Source organism: Narcine bancroftii, chromosome 5 (assembly GCF_036971445.1).
Source record: "Narcine bancroftii isolate sNarBan1 chromosome 5, sNarBan1.hap1, whole genome shotgun sequence".
NCBI classification, from domain to species: domain Eukaryota; kingdom Metazoa; phylum Chordata; class Chondrichthyes; order Torpediniformes; family Narcinidae; genus Narcine; species Narcine bancroftii.
Window position 1 is genome coordinate 142,339,212 of NC_091473.1, and position 22,639 is coordinate 142,361,850.

Below are 22,639 nucleotides of genomic sequence, written 5' to 3' on the forward strand. Positions count from 1 at the left end.
CCCTGCAAAGGCTGAAGATCTTGTGATATCTGTCTCTGAGGCCAACATCAGAACATCATCCAAGAAGGTGAACCCTCATAAGGCGTCAATACCTGACAGCCAATCAACCAGCCAGAGTGTTCACAGACATTTTCAACCTCCGCAGACTCAATAGACAATAAACAATAGGTTCTGCAGTAGGCCAATTGGTCCTTCGAGCCAGCACCTCCATTTATCGGATCATGGCTGATCTTTCCCTTTCAATAACCAATCCCAGCCTTATCCCCATAACCCTTAACTCCCCTGCCCACAAGAGCCTTATCTAACTCTCTCCTAAATCTATCCAACAAATCCACCCCCACTACTCTCTGTTGCAATTGCAATGTATTTCACAGACCCACAACTCTCTGGGTAAAAAGATTTCTCCTCATTTCTGTCTTAAATGCCCTTCCCTGTATTCTTAAACTATGCCCTCTAGTCTTAGTCTTTGCCATCATTGGGAACATGTGCTCTGATTTCACCCTGTCAAGCCTTTGATAATCCTAAATATCTCAATCATGTCTCCCCTCATCCTTCTAAACTCCATCGCATATAATCCAAGTCTTTCTAACCTATATGACAACCTGTCATCCCGGGTACTAACCTTGTAAATCTGTGCTGCATCCCTTTATAGCAAGTATGTCCTTTCTTAAATATGACCAGAACTGGATGCAATACTCCAGATGAGGTCTCACCAGGGCCCTGTACAACTTCAGGAGGGCTTCTCTACTCCTATACTCCAATCCCTTCTTTATGAAAGCCAACATACTGTTCACCTTCTTCACCGCTTGCTGAACCCGCACACTAGTTTTCAATGACTGTTGAACAAGTAGGCCCAGATCCCTTTGCATTACCCCACTCACTGGCTTAACTCCATTTAAATAATACTGTGCTCTTGTTTTTGCCTCCAAAATGGACAACCTCACATTTACTGACTTTAAACTTCATCTGCCATCTTTCCACCCACTCCCCTAAACTATCCTGACATCCTGCTCGCTTTTTACACTACCACCCAGTTTAGTGTCAACTGCGAATTTGCATATGTAGTTATTTATCCCCTCATCCAAATCATTTACATAAATGATAAACAACTGAGGGCCCAACACCGACCCCTGCGGGACCCCACTCATCATATCCTGCCATCCAGAAAATGACCCGTTTATCCCAACCCTTTATTTCCTATTTCTCAACCAATTATCTATCCATGACAGCACCCTATCCCCGATACCATGCTCCTTGATTTTGCAAACTAGTCTCCTGTGTGGGACCTCATGAAAAGGTTTCTAAAAGTCCAAGTACACCACATCCACTGGCCCTCCCAAGTCCACCCTCCTTGTTATGTCCTCGAAAAATTCCAGGAGATTAGTCAAGCAGGATTTTCCTTTAAGGAACCCATGCTAACCAGCCTCGATATTATTATTCCTTCCTAAATGTTCTGCTATTTCTCCTTTAACGATGGATTCCAATACCTTCCCCACCACCGACGTCCCGTTTTCTCTCTCCCTCCCTTCTTAAAAAGTGGTACAACATCAGCCACTCTCCACTCTGCAGGCAATTCCCCGGAATCTAAAGAACTTTGGAAAATGTCAACTAGTGCTTCCACAGTTTCCAGAGCAACCTCTCTAACCATCCTGGAATGCAGCCCATCAGGCCCAGGGGACTGATCAGGCCTCAGTTCTAACAATTTGCTCACAACCACCTGCTTCTGGATCTGAATATCCATCAGATTCTCTGTTTCCTTTGGTAATTTCACCAAGTCTCTAGATTCCTCTTGACCCCTCCCCCTATTCTGATCACAACCTATATCCTCCTTGGTGAAAACAGATGCAAAGTAATTGTTAAATTCCTCAGCCATCTCCATGTCCCCATTAATAATTTCACCTTTCTCTGTTTTCAAGGGCCCAAATTTGGCCCTAACCAATTTCTTCCTTTTAACATTTCTGAAGAAGTTTTTGCTATCCCATTTTATATTACTTGCCAATTTGCTCTCGTACTTCATTTTCCCCTCCTGAATGACTTTCTTAGTTTCTCTATGTTGGGTTTTAAAGGCCTCTCAATCCTCTAACTTCCCACTCTGCTTTGGCATCTTATTCTTATTTCTTTTAGACCTGATGCTGCACTTGATCTCCTTTGTCAGCCACGGGTGCCCTTCCTCCTCTTTGGGATGAATGTATTAATCCATTAATGTTGGAAATCCAATTGGGTCTAGTGATCATAATTCTGTTAGTTTTAAGGTAGTTTTAGGGAGGAGCAAGGAGGGGCCTAAAGTTGAGGTTCTGCATTGGAGAAGAGCAAATTTCGAAGGAATAAGAAGGGATTTGGGGAGTATTGAGTGGGACAGGATATTTTCAGGTGAGGGTGTAAATGAGAAATGGAGGATATTCAAAAAAGAAATTTTGAGGGTACAGAGTAGATATGTCCCAGTGAGGATCAAAGGAAAGGCTGGAAGTCAATAGGGAGGCTTGGTTTTCGAGGAATATTGGAAATTTGGTTAGGAGACAAAGGGAGGTGTACAAGAGGTATAAAGAGCTGAGAAGTTGAAGGAGGACTACAAGGAGTGTAGAAGGAATCTTAAGAAAGAAATTAGAAAGGCCAAAAAAAGGCACGAAGAGGCTTTGGCAGTCAGAGTAAAAATAAATTCGAAGGGTTTCTATAGGTACATTAAAAGTAAAAGATTAGTGAGGGATAAAATTGGACCCCTTGTAGATAGCGAGGATAGGCTGAGTGAGAAGTCAGAGGAAATGGGGGAAATTTTGAATAATTTCTTTGCCTCGGTATTCACTAGGGAAAAAAATATTGAACCAGTTGAGGTAAAGAAAAATAGTGGGGAGGTCATGAAGCATATAAGGATAACCGAGGAGGTAGTGATGGCTGTGTTGAAAAAGATAAAGGTGGATAAATCTCCGGGACCGGACAAAATATTCCCAAGGACACTCAGGGAGGCTAGTGGACAGATAGTGGGGCTATTAACAGAGATATTTAGGATGTCACTGGCCACAGGGGTAGTGCCAAAGGATTGGAGGGTGGCGCATGTGGTTCCGCTGATTAAGAAAGGGTCTAAGTGTAAACCTGGGAATTATAGGCCCATGAGTCTGACGTCTGTGGTGGGTAAGTTGATGGAAAGTGTTCTGAGGGATGGTATTTACAATTATTTGGAGGTACAGGGATTGCTAGGGAGTAATCAGCATGGTTTTGTCAGGGGTAGATCATGCTTGACAAACCTGATTGAGTTTTTCGAGGGGGTTACAAAAAAGGTTGATGAAGGGAAAGCTGTGGATGTTGTCTTTTTAGACTTGAGTGAAGCTTTTGACAAAGTTCCCCACATGAAGTTAGGAAAAAAGGTGGAGGCATTAGGTATAAATAAGGAGGTAATGCAATGGATTGAGCAATGGTTGGATGGGAGGTGTCAGAGAGTAATGGTGGAAAATTGTTTGTCCAATTGGAGGCCGGTGACTAGTGGAGTTCCTCAGGGATCGGTCCTGGGTCCACTATTGTTTGTTATATATATTAACGATCTGGAAGTAGGGGTGGAGAATTGGATAAGCAAGTTTGCGGATGATACAAAGATTGGTGGTGTTGTGGGCAGTGAGGAAGATTACCGTAGATTAAAATGTGATTTAGGAAGGCTGGAAGTGTGGGCTGAGAAATGGCTGATGGAATTTAATACAGATAAGTGTGAGGTGTTACATTTTGGAAAGGCAAATCTAAATAGGTCATATGCATTAAATGGTAAGCTATTGAGATGTGCAGAGCAACAAAGGGATTTAGGAGTTGTGGTAAATAGTACCTTCAAGGCTGATACTCAGGTAGATGGTGTGGTGAAGAAGGCATTTGGAATATTGGCCTTCATAAATCGGAGTATTGAATTCAAGAGTAGGGAGGTTATGATGAAATTGTACAAGGCATTGGTGAGGCCAAATTTGGAGTACTGTGTACAGTTTTGGTCACCAAATTATAGGAAAGATATAAACAAAATAGAGAGAGTACAGAGAAGGTTCACGAGAATGTTGACAGGATTGCAAGGTTTGAGTTACCGGGAATGGTTGTGCAGACTGGGGCTTTTTTCTCTGGAGCGTAGAAGATTGAGGGGGGACTTGATAGAGGTGTTTAAGATTTTAAAAGGGACAGACAGAGTAAACGTGGATAGGCTTTTTCAATTAAGAGTGGGGGAGATTCAAACTAGAGGGCATGGTTTAAGATTGAAGGGGGAAAATTATAAGGGGAACATGAGGGGAAATTTCTTTACGCAAAGGGTGGTGGGGATGTGGAATGAGCTTCCGACAGACGTGGTCGAGGCGGGATCATTGGTTACATTTAAGGAAAGACTAGATAGTTACATGGAGAGGAGAGGACTGGAGGGGTATGGACCGGGCGCTGGTCAGTGAGACTTGGAGGGTGGGGATTTGTTCTGGCATGGACTAGTAGCGCCAAACTGGCCTGTTCTGTGCTGTAAGTGGTTATATGGTTATATGGTTATTCTGAATCCTGTGAAATATGTCTAGAAATATCTGCCATTTTTGCCCAGTTGTCCTCCCAGCTAGGGAGACCTTCCATTTTATAGCTCCGCTCTCATTGCAGTATAGTCACCCTTAGCTGTAGCATTAATGTTTATGACTTCCTTCTCTTCTCCCTTTGCATTTGCAGATTAAAAGAAATCATACTATGGTCACTATTACCTAATGGCTCCCCTAACTCAAGGACCCTTATTAACTCCTTGGGATGTAGAGGTGCTGACGTTTTTTCCTCACGTCACCATTGGTGTGTTGGGTCCAGGAAAGATCCTCCGAGATAGTGACTCCCAAGAACATAAATTTGCTCCACCTTTTCCCCTCTGATCTCCCAATGATCACTGAATTGTAAACATCTGGCTTTACTTTCCTGAAGTCAACAATCAGCTCCATCCTATATGCTGACTCATTCCTTTCCTTTATACCGCCCACTACAGCAGTATCGTTGGGAAATTTATAGATGGTGTTATGGTCGAACTGAGGCACATTGTTGTAGTTGTTGTTGCTGCCATCAGGGAAGTGCCATAAGACTCGCACCACTAGGTTCAGGAACAGCTGCTCCCCCTCCACTATCAGATTCCTCAACGACAAACTCAATCAGGGGCTCATTTAAGGACTCGCACTTGTCCACTCTATTGATTTTTGCAGTAAGTTTGTTTACATTTTTTATCTGTTTACAGTTCTTCATTTGCTTACATGGGTGTTTTTTGTGCTACGAATAAGTGGTAATTCTGCCTCGCACGCAGGAAAACGAATCTCAGGGTTGGAACTCTGACAATAAATCTGAAATCCGAAGATGATATAAGTGCTGGCTGCCCTGGTTCTTCCTGATGTCAGTGTCTGCTCGGCACGATGGAGGGAGAAGTCCACGGGCTGTTGTGCTGTGTCTGGAATGCTGGAAGCTGCTAAAGTTTCCAGAGTACGACTCTATGTACTTGGGGCTGGAAGATGGGAAATGTCGATAAAAGCTGATCATGTCCAATCTGCAGTAACGAGTGCTGAGCTTAGAGCTTGTCTCTTCCAAAATGCAACTATCCCACCATAAATTAATGGTAGAATCATTTAACAGCAATGTGGGGAGAATAAAATGTGACTTTAAAAAGTATAAGTAGACATAAAATATAGGTCACTGTTGATCCAGAGGGGGAAAAGGCATCTTTCCATAGCTCCATGATTCAACTGGCCTGGAAGTTTACAAAGGTCCTCTTCATGGGAACGACATCATGTGGAACAAACGTGTCAACAATATTTGAGAAAGTGCAACACCAAATCTACTTACATTTGGGAGTCCCTGTACGTACATTATCGAAGATGACGAACTCTGATCCTTCTCTGGGAAGAATTTACAATTACCATTAGGTAATCCGGTATTGGCATCTATCTTGCAAGGTGTACAGGAAGTGCCCGTACAATCAGCTGTCTTTCCCTTCATTTTTTTCGAGCATCTGCAAGGTAATGATTTTCAAAAAGCAACAGGGAAACCAGTGTTAATGTTTCAATTCAGCACAGAGGGAGTGCTGCATAGATTTCAGGTACACTGGAAAGGAATCGGTGGAAAGGAGAGGAATAGGGTGGGATGGTGAGTATAGTACAATGGTACTACAGCACCAGTGACCTAGGTTCGAATCTGACACCATCTGTAAGATGTTTGTACATTCTCCCTGAGTCTGCATGGGTTTCCTTTGTGCCTTTGGTTTCCACCCATCCTCCAAAAACAAAATGAATGGGTTTAGAACCATAAAACATTAAAGATACAAAATAGGCCCTTCGGCCCTTCTAGTCTGTCAAATTATTAATCTACCTAGTCCCACTGACCTGCAGCCAGTCCACAGCCCTCCATATCCTTCCCATCCATGTACCTATCCAAATTTTTCTTAAATGCTAACACTGAGCCCACATTCCCCACTTTACTCTAGTTCTGTTTCTCTCTCTCTTCTCTTTTTCCCTCTGCATCCTTTCATAGGGCCAAAATCAATTCTCATCTTTTCTCTTATCATAGCCAATTAAACCTTTTGTCTGTTAATCTGTACTTCTCCCTCTCCCATTCTTCTCCCCAGCCTTTAATTCAGACACCAGTCTTTTTTTCACACATACCTTAAGGAAGGGCTCAGGCCCGAAACATTGGTAATATATCTTTACCTCCTATGAACTCTGTGAGATCGGCTGAGTTCCTCCAACATTTACTGTGTTGTGGCTACAATCACAGCATCTGCAGGCTTTCATGAGCTTCTCCAACACTTCTGGGTTCTGCACTCAGCTCTGCAAGTCTTTCTGTTTACCTGTGACATTTTGAGTCCATCAGAAACATGCTCCCATCTCTCTATCCTAGCCTCAACGTGAGCTGAAGAACAGAATTTGTCTTCCAACCAGGCACCTTACAGTCTTTCTGCAGTATTGCACCCATATTGTACTGTAGGTACTTTTGTATTTATTTGTTTGCTGGAGTGCTTGCTTTTATTCAGTTATTTGTAAATAGCACTTGTGCTTCTGGTTAGATGCTAATTGCATTTTAGTGGCTTTATATCTGTACTTGGCACAACTACAATAACGTTGAATCTAATCTAATATCAGATTAGAGCTCAATTCTGCTATTCACTATCGCACCTCTGCTATGAACATCTTTTATTTCAATTCCTCTTCCAATAAAACCATACATCATGGGGGCAGAAGTCCACCATTAAGCCTGACGAGTCAGCTCCATGATCCCACCCAGCACCACTCCCTTGCCTTCTCACCAAAACCTTTGATACCCTCTTATTCAGCTACCTATCAATTGCTGCCTTAAATACATCCAACAACCTGGCCTTCACATCTGCCTGTGACAGCAAATTCCAGAGGTTCACCACTCACTGGCTAAAGAAATTCCTCCCCTCCGCCATCTCTGTTTTTAAATGGGTGCCCTTCAACCCTGAGGTTGTGGCCTTTTGTCCTTGACTCCCCTACCATGGAAAACAACAACTTTGGCACATCTACTCTGACTAGGCCTTTTAACATTCAAAATGCTTTTATGAGATTGCCACCCCTTTATTTTTCTGAACTACAAGGAGTGCAGATCAAGAACTGTCAAATGTCCCTAATGTGTGAATCCCTTCATTACAGGAATCATTCTTGTGAATCTTCTCTCAACCCTCTCCAATAGCTGCACATCCTTTCTTAAATAAGGAGCCCAGAACTGTACCCTGTATCCAAGTGAGGCCCCCCTATTTGGTTCACATTTCTTTTGCCTCTTGCCGTCCACCCCACCACAGATGTTATCTTTCTATTTTTGGAAATTACATCTTGATACGGGCTTTCGGATTGAAAAGTTGCCGGTCTTTTTCTATCCCTGGATGCTGCCTGACCCATTGAATTCCTGCCACATTTCTTTGTCTGCTTGAACATTTGCCAGTTCTGATGTAAGGTGACTGAGCTAAAACCCTAACCCTGTCTCACTCCCTGCAGCTCCCTGACCAGCTGAGTATTCTCCACATGTTCTTCTAGCTTTTAATACCCACCAGCTATTTTTTTTTCATAAAGCTCCTGTAAACCATGTTACATTGAAGCATCCACATAATGCATTTTTCAATGCCAATGTCTCGATTCCTTTTGTGACTGGAAAGGCAGCAGGAAGTGTCCCAGAGAGGTAGGCTTGATATTGACCATTCTATCTGCATGACATTTACACCTTCTCCCCATGTCAATCAAGGTTCTTTCCATGTTTTCTGCCACTTTCCCAAAGAGGTGCCTGAAGGTTAATTGGTTAATGTAAATGATTCTCTCTCTCTCATTTTTCTCTCTACCTTTCTCTCTCTCTCTCTCTCTCCCTCCCTCTTTCTTTTGCTCTCTTCCTCTTTTTCTCTCCTCTCTCACTCTTTTTCTCTACTCTCTATCTGTTTCTTTCCCCCTTTCTTTCTCTCTTCCTCTTTCTCTCTCTCTCCTTCCCCCTCTTCCTCTCTATTTTCACCCTCTCTCTCTCTCTGTAGCTGCATAAGGAGCTTTTCACCAAGGCAATCCTGGCCTATCCGTAACATAAAAATGGCCCGTTTTCTGTCTAAGTTGTACTGACAATAACCACACCAGCAGTGTGAGTATAAGACAGCTTTAATAAACTAATATGTACACTAAGAGGTTTTGTCTCTCTGCAAGACGAACCTGGAAGGCTAGACTGCAGCTCTGGACTGCTTTATGGACAAGGTCACCGGGATGACCCCTGGTGACCTAGTGGTGTAATTACATATCACCACATAAGTAACTTGAACTAATTTATTCTCTCACTTTCATCATTCTGTTGAAGCATCTTTGACCTTAAACATCGACTGTTTCCTATTCATAGAGTCTGCCTTATCTATTAAGTTTTACCAGCATTTTTCCTTTAATTTTGGGCAACTTTTGGCCTTCTGCAGAAACAATTCTTGAACAAATATGAAACTTCTTACCTCGTTGCTTCAACGACCCCATCACTATTTATATAAAAGGGCACCAGGTCATTATGTTCATCAAATACTCCCCACTGAAGATGGGCCCATTCATGAACAAACATTTGACCTGTAGAAATAGAAATACTTTTGCTCAAAACCTTTCATTTCTGTTGAAAAAATAAATGGTATTCTCATTTCAGTCTACTGGCATAATTTTCTCATGAATTGAACTCAAAATGAATTCAACAACATAAAGTTGTTTTGTAGCACTAAAATGAGACCAGCATATGCTCCTGCCTGTGAATGCACACACAGACATTTCCACTCCAAGATGGTAAAAAGTGTAAAAGGAAAATGCTGGATCTATTTAGCAGTTCAGGCAACATCAGGTGAGAGAGAAATTGGATTAAGACTTCAGGTCCTCAGCAGAAGTAGATTAATGTTGCAGAGAGGCTTCATAAATAGTTTCCCACCCAGCAGCCCTGATCCCACTCTATGAGATATTCCCCTGCTCCTATCCATCGCTCGACGGTCCTCTCTGCAAATTAAAACACACTTATTTTCCCGCTTTTCGAATTCCGAATGTTTTCCATTTCAAGCGTTCACCCTCTTAAAGTGGACTTGAGGTTGCTCCAAACCAAGCACAGGTACAGCTGCAAAAACAAACTTTTAATCACTTTGCAAAGCTGTGAGAACTCAGCTACAGCAAAAAACACTGCCCACGAGCAGCAAACTAACTACAAAGGAGACTCACTTGGAGTTTACAAATCACTTCATTTATAGCTTTTAACCTCTAGGTTTTCGGAACATTCGAATTTCTGCTCCATATTCCTTAAAATTCACCATCTTACCAAAAAAGGACCTTCTTATACCAGGGATAACAAGAAAAGAATGTGGCCCAAAAGTACAGCCCCCCTTTTCCCTTCCATTCACCATTTAAAATATACATTTTTAATATATTCTAAAACAGTGATTCTCAATCTTTTGCTTTCCATTCACATACCACTTTAAGTATTCCCTATGCCATTGGTGCTCTGTGATTAGTAAGTGATTGCTTGTGGGTGAAAAGAAAAAGTTTGAAAACCACGGTTTTAATTGTACCTAATTGACTCGTTATGTGCACGGTTTCAGAACTCCAAAGGAATTTTTCTCAAGCAAAATCTTTCAGTAACAATTGGATCTAGAGCAGTGATTCTCGACCTTCCCTTCCCACTCACATCCCACCTTAAGCAATCCCTTACTAATCATAGAACACTGTGGACTGCAGAAGGATTTGGACGGCTTAGAAGAGTGGGCTGAAAGGTGGCTGTCATGATAATGAATATGTATGAGATGTACCGGAAGTCACATGGTATGAGAGAGAGATAAGAACCACTGCTCTAAAATCTAATTTCTCATTTGCTCCTTTTATTATTTCATAATAACCCAGAGAAGTGTGAATCTGTGGAATGCTCTGCCACAGAGGGTGGTAGAGGCAGATTCGCTGATTATGTTCAAAAGAGAGTTAGATAAGACTCTAGTGGGCAAAGGAGTTAAGGGTTATGGGGATAAGGCTGGAAAGGGGTACTGATGGTAGTGATCAGCCATGATCTGTAAAATGACGGTGCTGGCTCGACGGGCTGAAGGGTCTACTCCAGCTCCTATTGTCTATTGTCTATTGTCTATTGTCTATAACTTAGAACTGAATGTCAATAATCAGGAAAAAAAACAAGTTTACATCGGCAGTACATTTTTAAATGATCAAGATAAAGGAAAGATACTGTATTGGCAATGAGAAGAGCTAAAGAACATGGACCTTTGAATTACAAAGGTGATAAGATTTTTTTAATCCAGATCTGAGTTAAACTATTTTGAGGAAGAGAAAAGAGTTTAATCCGGTTATTTGTGTGGGAATATCCAGCAACTTTGAAAGTTTTCATTCCAGATCAACAGAATTTCTTCTTCAACAATTATATTCAGGCCAAAGATTTTGTTAAAGATCTACCCATGGCTTACCTTCCCCAGGAGGACTTAGTGAAATTATTTATTAAAATGGGTCATGTGTTTTTTTTTAAATAATTTTTTTTCTTTTTTATCCCTGGAAGTTGAAGGCTATGTTTGTTAGTTTCTGATGTTTTTGAGGTTTGACCGCAACCTGTAAAATGGAGGGTGGTAATGCCGGTCTTTCTGGCATTTTGAGGAGAGAGAGTTTTTTCTTTTTCAATTTAGGAATTTTATATAGCATTTTGAATGAGTTCAGTGTTTTTGGATTGCAGGTGATGACACCTCAGACCAATCTAATTTATGGACTGTACATTAATAATTTGGGTAATAATGGCTAAAACAGTTAAGATATGGGTTTGTGAGGGGAAGGTCATGTTTGACAAATCTTGTTGAATTTTTTGAGGATGTGACTAGGGAGGTTGATGATGGTAGCACAGTAGATGTGGTCTATTTGGATTTCAGTAAGGCCATCGATAAGGTTCACTTGGAAGATTGGTAAGGAAGGATCAGGTGCATGGTATTAATGTTGAGATAGTCAGATGGGTTAAATGGTGGCTGGAAGATAGGCACCAGAGAGTCATAGTGGATAACTCTCTGTCAGGATAGAGGCCAGTGACGAGTGGTGTGCCTCAGGTTTGGGTGTCGGTGTTGGGTCCTTTGTTGCTCGTCATTTACATTAATGATTTGAATGATGGAGTGGTAAATTGGGTGAGTAAATATGCGGATAATACAAAAATAAGGGGAGTTGTGGATCATGAGGAGGGTTTTTGTGGACTGCAGAAGGATTTGGACGGCTTAGAAGAGTGGGCTGAAAGGTGGCTGTCATGATAATGAATATGTATGAGATGTACCGGAAGTCACATGGTATGAGAGAGAGATAAGAACACAAGCAAGAGAACAAAGAAAACGGGAGAATAAAGCCAGTGAGAAGTTTACTTGATAAAACTTGTGTTTAATGTTTTATTAACTTCACATTTCGGGCCACAAATGTGACATTGGCGACGAGGATGAAAGAAGCTTGAAGAAAATTAAAGACTAAACAAGATTACAGAGGATTACAGACAACTTCAAGGTGATAAGAATTTTCTCTTGTCTCAGTACTTTTTGGGCTGGAATATTTCCTCATGGCTGGGGCAGACGGTGACTTTCTAACACATAGTGGAATTGCTCATTTTGACCCAACGGGTGATGCAAGCACTGTAAGTGTGAAGTGGAAGGCATGGCTGGAAGAATTTGAATCCTACGCCGACAGTCGTGGCCTATTTCTAGATACCGGTACGGTTGAACAAAAAGCGCAGAGGAGGGCGTTACTTCTTTTCACTGCAGGACCCTCAGTTCGGGAAACATTTAAGACACTTTTGAATACTGGAAGAAAGGATGAGTGCCAGAAAGCGGTAGATGCATTAAATGCACACTATGTAGTGACACCAAATGCTACATTTCAACGCCATTTGTTTCGGAGAACGAGACAAGAAGATGGCCAGACAATTGCTCAGTACGTGACGAGACTACGCCAGCTAGCTGTTGGATGCAATTACATGCCAGCTGATTTGGACAACCAATTATTGGATCAAGTCGTACAGCACTGCAGATCAGATAAACTCAGAAGACGTCTACTGGAAAGAGGGAGTGAGTTGGAACTCACCGATGCTTTAACCATTGCTGCTGCATTAGAGGCTGTTGAAGGGCAATTTCATACCATGACCCTGAAAGACAACTCAAGCCAGCAAATTAAGAGGCTCTCACATCGCCATAATCAGCCAAGATATACGCCGACACATGACGTGGAGTGTTATCGATGTGGAAACTGAGGTCACTTTGGAAAAGACCCATATTGCCCGGCCAAAGGCAAAGTTTGCAGAAAGTGTGGAGGTAAGGACCACTTTGCAAAGAAGTGCAAAAGCAAGTCCAATGCAGACCAGAAGAGGAAGAATACATCTTCCAAAGGCAAAGCCTGGGGGAAAAGAAAGTATCCTGGAAAGAAAGATACCATTCGCCAGATAGACGGTGACGATGATGATACCCAGGAGGAACAGAGTTGTTACCAATTTACGTTGAATGAAGTACGTCATGAGAAGGTCCCAGTGATCATTGGTGGAGTGACAGTGCAGGTCATTGTAGACTCAGGCAGTGACAGTAATGTGATTGATCGACATTTATGGGAGAAGTTGAAAAGGAAAAAGATCATCTGTACCTCAAAGAAGTGTTCCAAGAAACTGTATCCATACACAGCAACCAAGCCATTGCAGACCATTGGATGTTTTACTGCAACTGTTGAAGCTGGAGATAAGTACACCGAAGCAGAGTTTATGGTCATAGAAGAGAGGGGAGAACCATTGCTGAGTAGAAGCACAGTGCAAGACCTGGCAATACTTCATATTGGAGCTTGTGTCAATTCAATTCAGTCATATGAGGATATGAAGCAAGAATTCCCCGCAGTCTTCCAAGGAGTAGGAAAGCTGAAAGGTCAACAATTAAAGCTAGCGGTAGATGAAACGGTCAAACCCAAGGCGCAACCAGTGCGCAGAACTCCGTTTGGACTTCGTGGGAAAGTCAAAGCCAAAATTAAAGAATTGATCGAACAAGACATTATTGAACCGGTGGAACATTCGACACAATGAGTCAGTCCCGTAGTAATTGTGCCCAAACCAAAGGGTGACATAAGACTATGTGTTGATATGAGAATGGCCAATGAAGCTATAATTAGAGAATGACATCCTATACCAACGGTGGAGGAAATACTTCAAGAACTAACTACCAGCAAGGTATTCTCAAAAATTGATCTGAAATGGGGCTATCATCAATTAGAGCTGGATCCAGGTTCCCGAGATGTAACAACATTTGTGACTCACTGTGGATTGTATCATTACAAGAGACTATCATTTGGAATTAATGCAGCTTTGGAGATCTACCAGTATGAAATCCATCGAGTGATTCAAGGCATTCCTGGAGTTGCCAACATTTCTGACGACATCATAGTCCATGCACCAACGAAGGAAGAGCATGACAAACGGTTGAGGCGTGTACTATCTAGACTACAGGAAGCAGGCCTTACCGTGAATGGAAACAAGTGCCAGTTCGGTGTGTCAGAAATGGACTTCATGGGACACAAACTTACACGGGAAGGACTAAACCCTGCAGAGGCCAAGGTGAAAGCTATTGCAGAGGCACGTGCACCTCAGAACGCAACAGAGGTGAGGAGTTTCCTGGGATTGGTCAATTTTTGTGCAAAGTTCATTCCTAATTTCGCTACAGTGGCAGAACCACTAAGGAAACTAACCAGGAAAGGTGTACCATTTCATTTTGGATCTGAGCAGAAGAAAGCGTTCACAGCGCTGAAGAAAAGCCTGACAGATGCAAAAACTCTTGGATATTACGATCTGGCGGCATCAACCAAAGTCATAGCGGATGCCAGCCCAGTTGGTTTAGGAGCTGTGTTGGTCCAGATGCATGATGGAGGACCAAGAATCATTGCCTATGCCAGCAGATCGTTATCAGATGTGGAAAGAAGATACTCTCAGACAGAGAAAGAAGCACTCGGACTTGTATGGGCCTGTGAGAGGTTCCATGCATATTTATACGGCATTGAATTTGAACTCATCACAGATCATAAGCCATTAGAGGTGATCTATGCACCTAGATCCAAACCATGTGCCAGAATAAAGAGATGGGTACTCAGACTACAACCCTACAAATATAAAGTAATCCACATTACAGGGAAAGCAAACATTGCTGATCCGCTGTCCAGATTGGTGAAGGATGGAGGTCCACAATCCAAGTCAGAATTGGGAACAGAAACAGAGAGCTTTGTACGCTTCGTAGCTATTCAGTCGACACCGAAAGCTGTGACTACGAAGGAAGTCGAGAGAGAATCCGAACGTGATCCAGAACTCATGGAAGTAAGAGAATGCATACAGAGTGGACAATGGGACAAGTGTACTCACAAGGCTTACATTCACATTAGAGACGAACTTTGTTGCATCGGACAGTGTGTATTGAGAGGTTGCAGATTGGTGATTCCGCAAAGATTGAGACCGAAGATTGTATCCTTAGCGCATGAAGGACACCTAGGCATTGTTGGTACCAAGCAAAACCTCAGAACCAAGGTATGGTGGCCAGGTTGTGATAAAGACGCAGAGAAATTTGTTAAAACTTGTCACGGATGTCAAATCACAAGTAGGAGTAATCCGCCAGAACCGATCCGGAGTACGCAACTTCCGACAGGACCATGGATCGACATAGCTGTTGATTTTCTTGGACCTTTACCGACGGGTGAATCAATTATGGTAATGATAGATTACTACAGCAGATACTATGAGTACGTGGTGTTGAAGTCCACAACCACTGAAAAAACAATACAAGCGTTAGCAGAGATATTCGCAAGATATGGATTACCTGTTACATTATACTCTGACAATGGTCCACAATTCATTTCAGAGACATTTGCGGAATACATGAGGACCACAGGTATCCACCATCATAAAGTAACTCCGAAATGGCCGCAAGCCAACGGAGAAGTAGAGAGACAAAATCAGTCCATTGAAAAACGATTGAGGATTGCACACGCAGAAGGACAAAATTGGCGAGAAGCATTGCTATCTTATGTGGCTGTCTATCGAGCAACGCCTCATGCAACCACTGGAAAAAGTCCTGCAGAAGCATTTTTTGGGAGAAAAATCCGCACAAAAATGCCAGAAATAAAGGAAATCCGAGACGACCAGGAGATGAGGGACCACGATGCTGAAAAGAAAGGTGCAGCAAAGCTGTACACAGATTCGAAACGTGGAGCCAAGTACTCAGACATCATGCCAGGAGATAATGTTCTAGTGAGGCATGAAACTGGTGGTAAGCTAGACACACCTTATTACCATCAACCCTATACTGTCGTACCCAGAAGTGGCAGTATGGTGACAGTCAAGTCTCCGACTGGAGTCCTGTATAAGAGAAAAGTATCAGGTGTAAAAAGGTACCAGTCCAGAGATACATCGAGCGAAGAGGTTGAAAGGCCAATACGAGATGTTGAAACTGAGAGACCTGATGTTCCAGAGGCAGTTACCAGCACTCCTGATGAAGTGACTAGAGCGCCAGAAACACCCGAAGCCGTGGCGAGCAGTATTTCTGACGCCGAGAGTGAACAACCGAGAAGCGACGACAATATCGCAGGCAGGCCGAAACGAAACCGGAAAGTGCCCAAACGATACGAAGACTTTGTGCCATAGTTTTAATAAGAACTTTGGGACAGTATTTTAATCTTATATCATAAAGTGCATGTATGAGTGCTGTAGGAAGTAAATTTTATGTAGTTGAGTTATAGTATTACCATTAGTTACGATGTTTGTATGTTTCCGAGGGATATTGGTAAGTGAAGGTAAAGTTTATTTCTGATTAAAGGAGGGATGTCATGATAATGAATATGTATGAGATGTACCGGAAGTCACGTGGTATGAGAGAGAGATAAGAACACAAGCAAGAGAACAAAGGAAACGGGAGAATAAAGCCAGTAAGAAGTTTACCTGATAAAACTTGTGTTTAATGTTTTATTAACTTCACATTTCGGGCCACAAATGTGACAGTGGCCGATGGAGTTTAATGTCGATAAGTGTGAAGAGATTCATTTTGGGAAGAATAACCAAAATAGGACATATGCAGTGAAGGGGAGGGTACTGAGAAATGCAGAGGAACAGAGAGATCTTGGAATAATGATTCAGCATTCTTTGAAAGTGGATTTTCATGTAGATAGGGTGGTGAAGGCGGCTAGCCTTTATAACTCATAGCATAGAATATAGGAGCCGGGAGGTGATGTTGAGACTGTTCAAGGCATTGGTGAGGCCATTTGGAATATTGTGTGCAATTCTGGTCTCCAAATTATAGGAAGGATATCAATAAGATGGAGAGGGTGCAGGGAAGATTTACTAAAATGTTGCCTGGATTGCAGTATATAGAATATAAAGAAAGATTGAGTAGACTGGGCTTTATTCATTGGAGCGTAGAGAGTTGAGGGGGGATATGATAGTGGTATTTTAAATTATGAGGAGAATAGGTAGAGTAGATGTGAATAGGCTCTTCCCCTTGAGGGTAGGGGAGATTGGTACAAGGGTCATAAGTTAAGGGTTAGGGGGAAAAAGTTTAGAAGTAACATGAAGGGAAACCTCTTCACTCAGAGAGTGGTGTCTGAGTGGAATGACCTTCCGGAAAAGGAGGTTGCATCAGGGTCAATTTTGTCATTTAAGATAAGGTTGGATGAGTGCATGGATGTGAGGGGATTGGAGGGTTATGGACAGGGAGCGGGTAGGTGGAACTAGTGGAGTTTTCTAAAATTGGTGAGGACTAGAGGGGCCGAGATGGATGGTTTCTGTACTGAAACTGTTACATGGTTATTTTGGCCTGGAAGTCAGCGTGAAGAAAACTGAGGTCCTCCATCAGCCAGCTCCCCACCATGATTACCAGCCCCCCCACATCTCCATCGGGCACACAAAACTCAAAACGGTCAACCAGTTTACCTATCTCGGCTGCACCATTTCATCAGATGCAAGGATCGACAATGAGATAGACAACAGACTCGCCAAGGCAAATAGCGCCTTTGGAAGACTACACAAAAGAGTCTGGAAAAACAACCAACTGAAAAACCTCACAAAGATAAGCGTATACAGAGCCGTTGTCATACCCACACTCCTGTTCAGCTCCGAATCATGGGTCCTCCACCGGCACCACCTACGGCTCCTAGAACGCTTCCACCAGCGTTGTCTCCGCTCCATCCTCAACATCCATTGGAGCGCTTACATCCCTAACGTCGAAGTACTCGAGATGGCAGAGGTCGACAGCATCGAGTCCACGCTGCTGAAGATCCAGCTGCGCTGGATGGGTCACGTCTCCAGAATGGAGGACCATCGCCTTCCCAAGATCGTGTTATATGGCGAGCTCTCCACTGGCCACCGTGACAGAGGTGCACCAAAGAAAAGGTACAAGGACTGCCTAAAGAAATCTCTTGGTGCCTGCCACATTGACCACCGCCAGTGGGCTGATAACGCCTCAAACCGTGCATCTTGGCGCCTCACAGTTTGGCGGGCAGCAACCTCCTTTGAAGAAGACCGCAGAGCCCACCTCACTGACAAAAGGCAAAGGAGGAAAAACCCAACACCCAACCCCAACCAACCAATTTTCCCCTGCAACCGCTGCAATCGTGTCTGCCTGTCCCGCATCGGACTTGTCAGCCACAAACGAGCCTGCAGCTGACGTGGACTTTTTACCCCCTCCATAAATCTTCGTCCGCGAAGCCAAGCCAAAGAGATTAATATTAATTGGATTAATAGACACATAAAAAGAAAGAGGGCATTAGCGTATATTAAGAAATTAGGGGTGGATATTGCCCATTTAAAGGAGAATCATTTAACTGAAAGTGAACATTTAAAATTGGAAAGAGATTGGGTAGGTCAAGTAGCTTTTTCTACATTTAATTCTAATGCTAAGGGAGTGGCAATTTTTACTTAAGAAAAATTTACCAGTTAAAATCCAAGATCTAGCAGGAAGGTATCTTATAGTAAATTGTCAAATGTTTCCTGAAGAATATTAAATATTTATGCACCAAATTTGGATGATCAGAAATTTATACAAAATACTTTTATAAATTTAGTGAATGTACATGAAAATGTTTTAGCGGTTGGTGATTTTAATTTTTGTTTAGATCCTATATTAGAGAAGTCTTCAAGACATATAGTGAAATCAAAAGCAGCTAAAATATTGATAATTGATATATGGAGATGAATAAGGAATATGATGAATATGATGCCTAAGGAAGGAATTATTCTTTTTATTCTAGTAGATATGATACGTTCTCTAGAATTGATTTTTTTCTTGCTCACTGCTGTGGATATAAGCCTAGATTATTATCTGAGCATTTTCCTCTTTTAATTGAGTTGGAAATTGTAGAAAAACAACATGTAGTTTATAGAGATTGAATTCTTTATTATTGAAAAGACCGGATTTTTGTTTATTTATAAAACAACATATTCAACTGAGAGATCATCCCAGACATAAAGCAGGCTGTTTGGAGGGCCAGCTGCCATAGTCATTATCAACTATTGGCCTAGGCATTTCCCAAGAAACCACAAGGAGCACGGGATTTGTGGGCACCCCAATGTTGGTAATAGAAGCTCCAGCTGCTAGTCTCTGAGTACGACTGAGCGGTAGAGACCATGTTCTCATCATTGCGACATGAAGGTTCATGTCTTGTCTTGGGGGTGGGTGTGACTCAGCATTGGGGGGGGGTGATGCAGCATTTATTTTGATGGGCTTCACACTCTGCTGCTTCACGCGCCGTAGGATGTCCACTCATACAGCCACTGCTCAAGAGTCGCTGAAATCCTTGTTGGATAACATGAGGCAGATACCTACTGGCAAATGATCTATAAGTTGTTTCATCTTGTATTTGTATGTGGATGAAGGAAAAGGTTCTTTACTTTAAAGTTGTTGTAAACAGCACCATGAGGCAAGCCATGAGGCTGCAAGTCTGCACCCTGTGTATGTGTGTGTCAGCCTCCTGCTGGCAGCCAAGTCTAATCAAGGCATTGCTAGTGGCTTTGCAACCATGATCACTCTCATTACATCTCCCTTTCTTAAAACAAAAGTAGCTTACTTTTAATTAACGTTTTCTTTTATATAACTCTGCAATTTTACCTTTAACACCAAGAACTTATTACATTTTCATCATTATCAACATTGTTAACATTTTTTAAACTTGTTTTGTGTCTTCACGTTTGCATACATTAAAACTTAAAGAGAGAATAAGATAGCACTACTTCATTCTATAACAAGAGTCTTTATACTTGCTCAATGAGTCTCTTAGAAGGATTCAGATGTCTTGACGATCTCCTGATTGATTTTCCTTGAATCTAAGTTGTTGCCTCAGATGATGTCTTCTCAGATGTACATTCAGGTTGTTCAACAGTATCCGTCTTTCCCTCTACTGTGGCAGGTCCCATTTGAAGATCTTGATGAGTTCTTCATTTATCTGTCTGAATGGTGTATGATCTTGGTTGGACTTCACTAAGGACAGTTCCCTTCTGAGTCCATAAGTTTGTTTTGCCTTTTAGCCTTACTTGGCCACCAGTGTGGAGTCCGGTGGGCTTTTTGTTCCTCTGTCAAAGTAATACTTTTGCTTTTCTTTCCATTCTTTGAACTTCTTCATTTTCTTCCCCTCTTTTGTTTTTTGGAGGTTCTCCTGAATTTGGTCTTGATCTTAGCCTACGTCCCATAAGGAGTTGTGCTGAGCGGTGTTGAGTGGTATACTAGCATGCTCTGGTAGACATTCGTTCCACTGTCTTTTGCCTTGTTCATCAGTCTTTTCACTGTCTGTACTGATTTTTCCACTAGACCATTGGAAAATGAAGACTTGACGTGGTGTATACAACGTCCCACTCTTTGGAAAATGGTTGGAACTTTAAATTGCAAAACTGGGGTCTTTCTGTGAAGACCTCGCTTGCCACACCATGTCTGGAGAATATGCTTTCATACCTGTTATTAGAGCATCTGCAGTGGTGGTCTTCAGTTTACACACCTCTGGATACAGGGAGTAATAGTCTGTGACTACAAGGTAGTCCTTCCCTTGACATTCGAATAAGTCAGCGCCTACCTGCTGGTAAGGTCTGTATGATGTTGGGTGTGGCTTTGGTGGTTCTGCACAATTGCTTGCTTGATATTGCTGGCATATTGTACAGTTTGACCTCATTTGCTCTATAATTGTAGATTCTTGGCCAGTTCATCACCTCTCGTGCTCTTATCTTACACTTTTCAATTCCGAGATGTCCTCCAAGGATCTTTTTTAGCATCTCTTTTCTCAGACTCTTTGGGATAGGATTTTGGTTCCTTTATAGATGATGTCTTCAACCACTGATAGTTCCGCCCTGCAGTTCCACTACTCTGAAACGTTGCATGAGCAGTCCTGCTTCATGTTGAGCCATCTATCCAAGATGTTTTTTCTCAGTTGTCTCAGTGTTTCATCTTTGTTTTCTCTGACTTTATGAGCTTCATTTTTGCATCTGCTATGGGCAGTGATCATGTCCATGAAGGTAGTCACATCTTCATCCATTTTGGTGTCTGCAGGCTCTCTCTTGTCAATAGCTCTAGACAACATGTCTGCTGTGTACTTTAGCTTATCTGGAGTGTATGTCACATTCAGTGTATAGCATTGCAGCCTAATTATCATTCTTTGTATTCTAGGTGGACATTCATTAAATGGCTTTTGGAACAATGCAATCAATAGCTTATGGTCAGTCTCTACACTGTTTGCTTGTCCTTACACAAGCTGATGAAATCTTTCACAGACGTATGTGATGCTGAGCAGCTCCTTTTCAATTTGAGCCGATCGCATCTCCACGTCTGTCATTGAGCGTGATGCAGATGCAATGGGTTGCCAGTCATCATATTTTTTCAGAAGGACTTCACCAATCCCACTATGTGATGCATCTGATGATATCTTGATGGGTCTCGCTGGGTCGTAAAACCTCAGAACTGGTTCCTCTGTGAGCAGTTTCTTTAGTTCGCTCCATGACTTTTCATGTTCATGATTTCACTCCCATTCAATGTTTTTTTCTGATAGCCATCTTTTCTGAGAGGTTGGATATGCATCTAACATGCTGAAAAACTTTGCATTTGCAAACTGTAGCATGATTTCTTCATGCGCCGGAAACTTAAAGTGTTCTCTCTTTATTGCTCTTGAATCCAGGCAAATTCTAAGCTTTCCATTCTTTTTGTCCACCATGACAAGTGAGCTCACCCACTCCATTGGCTCATCTATCTTCTGAATCATGTTCAGGCTTTCCATCCTGTCCAACTCTGCTTTTAGCTGCTTTTGAAGTGCAAATAGAACTTTTCTACATAGATGTATTATCGGTGGCCATGTTTATCCACTCTGATCATGTGTTCTCCTGGAAGGCAGCCTAGATCCTGAAATAGGTAATTGTACTCCTTCATGAGTTCATCATAGACTGTCTCTCCTTCACTTTTCCCAACGAGGTCTCAGTTCTTGCTCACTGCATTTATGTTGCAGCTAGTTTCACTGAACAGCTCTTTTGCCTGCAGTTTTACAGTTTCTGTAGCCCTACAGAGTGCTATGGCTTTTTCCAGGTCTGAATTTTGCTCTCTTAGCAGTCTTTCCCTTAGACTATTATCTAGAATACTGACACAAGTCTGTCTTTTATCAGCGAGTCGGTCAGTCCACCAAATTCACAAGTTTTGCTTCTGTTTCTCAATTCAGTCACATACTGATCAATATTTTCTTCTGTTTTTTGTACACATGTGAAAAATCTGTGCCTCTCAAACATCACATTACATTTAGGTATGCAGTATGCCTCAAACTGTTCCATTATATTTTCCAGTTTCATTTTGTCTCCTTCAGCAGCAAATGTGAAGTTTTTGTACACCTCCAGGGCTTCATTACCCACGACATGTAAGAAAACTGACGTTTTCACATTATCAATTTTCTCATCAGCTCTGACCACCACTAAATACAATCCAAAATGCTGTTTAAATCTGTTCCAATTTTTAGCCACATTACCTGACAGTTGAAGTTTTGCTGGTGGATGTAATCCTTCTATTTTTCACTTCATTATCCTCTCTTCAGTGACCAGTTGCTGACTTTAGATTTTACCTTTTAAAGTATTTCCTTCTAATTTCCTTCATCCCACTTCCGACACCATGTTTCATCTTGTGTTTGTACGTGTGAGTTCTTAGACAACA

At 42.1% G+C, this 22,639-nt stretch overlaps 1 protein-coding gene across 1 annotated transcript in view; it reads right to left on the reverse strand.

Annotated features, from left to right (window-relative positions):
- The window catches only part of LOC138765343 (calcium-activated chloride channel regulator 1-like), a 77,521-nt gene that overhangs the window by 41,271 nt on the left and 13,611 nt on the right, over nt 1–22,639 (reverse strand). Inside the window, exons 7-8 of the mRNA XM_069942385.1 lie at nt 8,942–9,050; nt 5,806–5,971 (exon numbers count right to left, since the gene is read on the reverse strand). Of these exons, the coding sequence (XP_069798486.1) occupies nt 5,806–5,971; nt 8,942–9,050 (275 nt within the window). The remainder of the gene's footprint in view (nt 1–5,805; nt 5,972–8,941; nt 9,051–22,639) is intronic.